The sequence below is a fragment of the Orbicella franksi genome, chromosome 4 (assembly GCF_964199315.1).
Source record: "Orbicella franksi chromosome 4, jaOrbFran1.1, whole genome shotgun sequence".
NCBI lineage: Eukaryota > Metazoa > Cnidaria > Anthozoa > Scleractinia > Merulinidae > Orbicella > Orbicella franksi.
Genome location: NC_138148.1, coordinates 16,674,801 through 16,681,909, shown reverse-complemented (window position 1 = coordinate 16,681,909; position 7,109 = coordinate 16,674,801). Strand labels below are relative to the sequence as shown.

General features: G+C 37.3%; 1 protein-coding gene across 1 annotated transcript in view; it reads right to left on the bottom strand.

The window, feature by feature from the left end:
* Positions 1 to 466: 466 nt before the first annotated feature.
* The window catches only part of LOC145484839 (transmembrane protein 272-like), a 7,517-nt gene continuing 874 nt past the window's right edge, over positions 467 to 7,109 (bottom strand). The window contains exons 2-4 of the mRNA XM_081463481.1: positions 1,721 to 1,824; positions 1,572 to 1,637; positions 467 to 946 (exon numbers count right to left, since the gene is read on the bottom strand). Of these exons, the coding sequence (XP_081319607.1) occupies positions 546 to 946; positions 1,572 to 1,637; positions 1,721 to 1,763 (510 nt within the window). The 5' untranslated portion in view covers positions 1,764 to 1,824 and the 3' untranslated portion in view covers positions 467 to 545. The remainder of the gene's footprint in view (positions 947 to 1,571; positions 1,638 to 1,720; positions 1,825 to 7,109) is intronic.

Below are 7,109 nucleotides of genomic sequence, written 5' to 3'. Positions count from 1 at the left end.
ACTATGGATAACGGTGGAGTGGATAATTCGACATGTGTGCCATTTCAACTGTAAATAAATCCGTGTGTCCGGCTGATAACTGGGCAAACAAGAAAGTAAGCAAGAAAGCAAGAATACCTCTTGATACCCTTTGGGTGCTACCCTTGGATGTATCGAGCGATACTAAGACTTCTGCATTTGATTTACGCTGTGAGGCATATATTTGATGCTTTTAAAGCAAGATAATTAGTATATATTTAAATAAGAAAAAGGATCCCATGCATGATCAAACGATTGACGGTGATTGTTGGCCTCTAGTTTAATATATATATATATATATATAAAAAATCCCATTAACTTTGCAGAACACAGAAATAACTTCAAATTCCTATTTTGAAAATATTCAATTCTAAAACAGTTTTTATTTATTACAGTCAGCTGTATATTTTTATGAAAAAAAAAAAAAAACATCACAGCATACAAATACAACTCGTATCGAAAGAGTTCAAATTTCAGTTTCAAAAACATTCAGTTCTACATCAAGATCTTTATTGTTACAGGTAGTGTCAGCAGTAATTAGACATACATTTGATGCAAGTCTTGGTAGCCGCGAAAAAGCTAGCAACACAGAAACAGGTCAACACCACACCAGATACAATGTGGTAAGAGGTGGTAACCCAGAATGCAAACAGGTACAACGTCTTGTTACAGTAGTCAGCGCTCTCTGGATCGGCGTAGTTTGGCTGGTAGTTTGTGTAAATCCACACGCTTCCGCAGACGAACCAAGCGAACATGAAAAGTTGAACCATAAGTTGTACTGGGTTTACACTTCTTTCCTCTCCTTGGCTTCCTTCCTGATATCGTAGGCCACAGGAACAGCAGTTGGCGACAAGACCACCCGCTCCAGCTACAATCAGGTAAATCGGGATCAGTGGTTCCACTGGGCACTCGTCTTTATAATCAGCTCCTATAAAGACACAATTCAGTGCGTTATCAATCAAAAGACACCATTTTTAAACGATTATGCACGCGCTGTCACCCAATGCTAAATCTATGTCACGCCGTTCAGGCTGCGATTCTGCTCTGTCACGCTAGCTTACGTTATTTTGTGACTTACATTTTATATACGTGTGCAATCTTATTATGATAAAACGCTCGAGAAGGCTCGGCTGATCTGCCAACCAGCGGGAGCTGAGAACTGAGAGGTGCTAAGCTTTGTTTTGCGAGTGTGGCTTGAAACTTTTCACCCCTAAGAGGTACAATTCTAATACAACGCATTAACTCAATGTGCACTCTTTTATTGATGAGTTGTGAATTCCCGGTGTAACTGATTATCATACATCCCCTGTCATAGTTTTTTGGCTTAATACCCTGAAAGGTACCCCGAAAGCTCCCGCTATATATGGACCTTTTTTTCAACCCCAACCAGGTACGACAAGCGCCCCCGTTCTTTTTATATGGGAGTCAACCCCCCTGGGCGAGAAATATGGTGTCTCTCTCCATCTGCCAGGTATCTATCTGCCGATGTACGTATATGGAATCATTTTCAAAGCGAATGCAATGAATTAGTTACTATGTTTGTTTACACTCACCAATTACTATCATTGCTATTTGGAGGGGAAGTGACACCAAACATACAATGCCTGAGGCAATCAAAACTATGAAAGAAAATAAAAGACGATATTTATTGTGACGGCAAAGTGAAATGACAAAGAAATATATAATGCCGGGGTTATCCTACGTGTTGCCAGGAAAAAGATGACGGCTGCCTGCAAGGACTCCATGTGGGAGATATTTTACTGTGAGTCGTCCTCTCTTGTTGTTGTGTTTTGTTTGATCAACCTCCTGCAAATTAACATAGAAATAAAAGTATGTATTAAAATCAAGTCTTTTGCAATGTAATGAATGAGCTAGTATATACTCAGAACTTGAACTTCCTCGCAGACTTAATAGTTACGAGACTGCGTTAATAAAGTTGTTTCTGTGAAAACATTTTTTTTGTTTTTGTTTTTTTTTTGCCCATGCAAGCCATCTGCAGGTGGCGATAAACGATGCTCCTTATTTTCGTTATCAATTTGCTCACTTTATGGCTCTGCATGCAACGAATCGATCAAATAGAAAAATAAAATGCCCCGGGTATGCCAGGTCAGGAATTTGGGATCGTTGGTTGTTATTGGGCTAAGGAATTTGACACCATATGGGAGAGGAGGGTGATAGTTTGAACAAGCTGCCTAGAGATTATGGTAAAAGTAGAAGACATTTGAGACACCGCCATATTCTTTATCGTAGCGTTTCTCAAAAAGAAGGACTGCGTTTGATGGAAGTAAATAGGTTTTGCATGTGAAAATCTAATTACTATTACATCATAGTGTAGTTGAAAGCGCATGTTCGAAAGTGCTTTTTTCTATTTTTCATTACTCATATTTGCTGGGTATTTCTTGAAGTACAATTGAATTGAATTAAACAGGTATTTGATCACCTGATATGACCTTCAGGTGGGGCATTTAGGCACAATTTCCGGGGGTGCCCCGGAGACATAAAAACTTTTCTTCGAATTAATCGTCGCACAATGCTATAAATGAACATAAAATCAGTGTGTAATAATAGCACACAAAAATCGCAATAGTAACGTAAATGGCACGGTATGTCAGTCTTTTGTAAATGCACGTTTTTGCATATACCCTCTCACTGCACAAATCAGTCATCTTTTTGTAATCAAGTCTAATTTTTCGAGCAAGGTTTACCGAGTCGATGAAGAATTAATTCTCGGTTTTCACTAGTCAGGTGATCAAAACTAAATATCGTCACCATTCAATAAATAAATTCAAGAATCTGGGATACTATAGATGATTGCTATACAAACAACCTTGCCAAGAATCAGGTTTGTGCTGTTTTTCATTCACCCGTTATTCGCAGAAGTGTGTTACCCGAATTTATATAGCTTTGTATGGAGACGCCATGTTTGTGCCCTTCGGAGGGACACAAACATGGCGGCCGTAAAATAACAAAAACATCTGTCGTTGAGTTTTGCTATTGAAACGAAATTTTTTACTCTAGAGCTCCGACACATTGAAATAAATGCTTCTTCTAGTGCAAGCACCATTTATTTAGCAAAAACCAAAGCGATAACTCATCTTTTGACCTACGCGACAGCCTTTTCGGGCAGCCATTTTCATGTCACGCAACGCAAAAGCTTGGAGTGCTCTATTACAAAAAGAAGAACTCTGTAAAGCTAAACCATTGTCAAACATCACGTTCCTATTGGGTCTGTTATCTGATGAAACTAAAACCCCAGAAGGAAAGATAATTTCTAATTTTGGAATATGACTACGCCACATGAAAACCAAGAATTAAAGTATCAATAGGTTGCTTGCGCACGTCTATGTGTTTTTATGCAGTGTTTGGCAAATCCGCAGAACGGATGTCGATCTTATTCCATTTCGCCAGAAACGAAACGGTAATATTTTGTTTTTTTCGTTTGTCATATTGACAATGTTCTTTCTATCTGTCTAATCACAGACCTTCATAATTCAAAGGAGACAAATCACTCGGGAAAGGCAGCGTTTTACGGACATGCTAAAAGCACAGGTATCTTGTTTGATAGCTTAAATAGTTACTACTTACTTAAAAAACAAACAAACAAACAAACAAACGAATGTTTTCATGTGTAATTGTAATTTAGACCCCATAGAATGTTTGCTTTCCCGCACCGCCAAACTGGACTTTTGAAAAGTAAAGACAAAGCTAGAGTTCTTTGGTACCTTTTCTCTGGTGCTTCCAAGTTTAATATGCTTTCAATACGTCTGTAAGGAAATCTTACCACCAAATCAGTCTTTGAACACTTTTTTGACTGATAGCGGCTGGTGTCAAAATGGCGCTTATTAAATGGCAATCATTTATTTATTGACTGATTTGGACAAATATTTATTTGAGATCATTGTTTTAACCAGTTAACTTACTAAATTTCACGAGAAAGAAGGACTATGGGAAAAGAAACATGCTAGGGGCAGTATTTGCCTATTCGATAAAATGTCAAAATTCGAAATGATTTTCTTTTTGTTTGTTTGTCCTCGCGTTGATTATATCATAAATCATGTGTATTAAACTTGCACGTGTTTCGTGCTTTCTTGTGCCTTGATGTAAGGACGTTTGAATCGAACTGGCTAGCTAGGTTTACCATGATGGATCAATACTTGGGCAGAATTTGTTAAAAGAGTGAATATTTTGAGATTTATGATGTTTGATTCGAATCGAGCATTTTGTTGAGCAACATTTCATATAACCATAGTCAATAGAGGGGAATGGTTATAAAACCCGACAAATTTCTTTGTTGTAGGTTTTTGTTGGTTTTTTTTTTTTTTTTTTTTTTTGGCCTTGACCGTGCACAAAACACAACAGTTGTTTACTCCTTACTGAGGAACTAACCAGTAGAAATATTTTGGTTATGTAATTCACGCATAGTGTATAAGCGCAAAACAAAAGATTGTGCATGGTCGTGGACCATCCAACATAAATCTTGGCATCTTTGTTTGCTCCTTTGATGTTTGCCAGGCAAACCATTTCCCTCTATAAACTATGGTATACCAGAATGTGAATATAAGCATGTGGGTTTTTGGCGTGGAAATTCCTGTGCCGAACATAGTATTTAAGATGATTTCCGCAGAACATTCGAGCACTAATGGCAAAAATTAAGTTATCAAAAAAACTCATGGCATGGTAATATTTTGAATACTGTTAAGAAGAACTTGTCGAAACTTTAGCTCTCAAGCTAACCCCCCGAGAGAAAATTGAACTTGAGCCAGGTTATCCATATTTCAATTAAAATAGACGTTTCGCGTTAGTTAAAAACACAATAACATATGCTTTAAGCATTCTTACGGGGTTTGACATTAACTTTCTTGGGAATGCTTGAGAATTTAATTGCGGGGTCACTTAGAGAAATAAACAAAGTGAGTTGTTTTCAATAGCATTCAGTAAATAATTTTTGCACTTATTGCTGGAACTTTGAGCGGAATCAGTCTTAACATTATTTAACCAGCAGTAGGAAAACGAAAGTTCATCTCATTTTTGAACAAACCAAAACAAAAGCAAAAATTAAAACGACAAAAAAAAAAAAAAAAAAAAAAAAAAAAATGGCAAAGCCGTGATTATCGTTCGTGACAGTATGCCTGCTGTTAACTTACAGTTTCAGATCCACTTTTATCACTAAAAGGTGTCATACTACTGACAAAAGCTCACCTGAAAACAATGTTACATCCAAATGTCTGAATCCTGTTCGTATAGTAATCGAATATGAAAAAAATAGAAGTAGAATTCCTAGCCTATAAATTACAGATACGCTCAAAGTTATTTCCGATCTGTTGCACTTTCAAGAAGGGAGCTTATAAGACAGAAAAAATTATATATTTTTAGACGGACTTTTTCATGCGTCTTGATTTCGAAGCAATTTTTAATAGAAGATGATTCCCAGAGAACATCTGAAATGTCCTTGTAATAATTTTCTACTTGCATGTTTGCGAGTCACAGCCAATGTCTGGCTCCGGTTTGAAAGAAAATGAAAAGAAAAACCAAAATGCTTGAGTGGCAAAGTATATGGTTTTCACGTTAAGCATGGCTATAGCCTCATTTGCACGAAACCGGAAAACAGTCAGAGCTTTGCAGAAATTTTTCCAAAATATCTCCGCAAGCGCTCTCGAAGTCTTTATTCGTGTTTCAATTGTGCCTCACGTGACTTCTATCCTTGTCTCCCTCCACGAAAGGATAATTTAAAATGAGCCGCCGAGTATATTACGGATATCAGATGCAGCATCTTCATATGCTCGTTACCTACAAATGCTTGACTACAATTTGAAATTACCTCTTTGTAAATGTAGAAAAACGGGTCACATTTTACTACATCACGTGACACCTCCCAGTTTTGGCTGCCTAGTGCTACTTCTTAAGAGGATTCATGGGTGCGAAAAATATTTTGTGCATAAAATATATTCTATTTTTAGCTGGGCTGTGACCTAATAAGACCAGTTGTGAAAGAGAAAAACAAATTTAGGGATTATAAAATGGTAAATTTCTAGTAATAAGATCTTACTTCAGGTCAGACTACGCCTTGTGTATTTGTGATGCAGTAGCCACAGGAACACCACTGACCAGTGTAGGATGCCTGAAGGCATAGACAGTAATAGGCCCTTTGCAGTTGGGGTCACCTGACCAAATTTTTCCTAAAAAAATTTTATATTATGGGCTATAACTTAAAGAATGCCAGAAATGGAAAGAGCGCTTCGAAAATACCAAAATGGCCAAGTTTGAGGCCCCTGGAATTGAGGAGTAAGTTTATACGACAGTTTGAATTTTCGGAAAATTTAGAGGATTTGTATGCAAAATGTTGCTGGAGAGCAAGGCCTTGCTCTCCAGCAACTTTTTCCACACAAATCTTCTTATTCTTTAAAAAATTCGGACCGTCATAAAATCTCCTTCTTTAATGATGGGGACCTCAAACTTGGCCATTTTGATATTTTCGACATACTTTTTCCATTTCTGGCATTCGTTAAGTTATAGCCCATAATTTTATGAAAAATAGGTCACGTGATGGCTTAGCTGCAAAGGGCCTATTACGAAGTCTTCACACAACTGTTCCTTTTCCATGATTCATTGTATACATTGTTATACGTTGATTGCAGAAGTCCACATGTACTTTGGTTGATTCTTGTCTAAGATGATATTTATTTTCCCTGTTCTATTGGACAGATTATAAACTCGAGATTTCTATGAGATGACTTCATGGTTTTAATAACAAAATAAGTCGAGCCCGGATTGATTTTTTTTTTCTTTTTTGAAACCTGCAGCTCTTTACGCGCGATCTTCGCGGTTGCTGAAAACATTTTGAGGTTTCAAAGTCGCATAACGGTCAATTCCCTTCCTTTTTCTAGTGTTCGTGGGAATAATCTTATCATTCAAACATCAGAGAAAAGAGACAAAGTCCACGCAGACTATGAGAGCGACCTGATCAGCCATTGCAGACTAATGACTGATTATTAAGTGCAAGTTTACCGTTTTTATTTTTTTCTATGGAACCACTCTGCGTTATTTCGCAATTCAGTCGGTAATATACCATGTGTTTTTCCGCCCTATTGGCC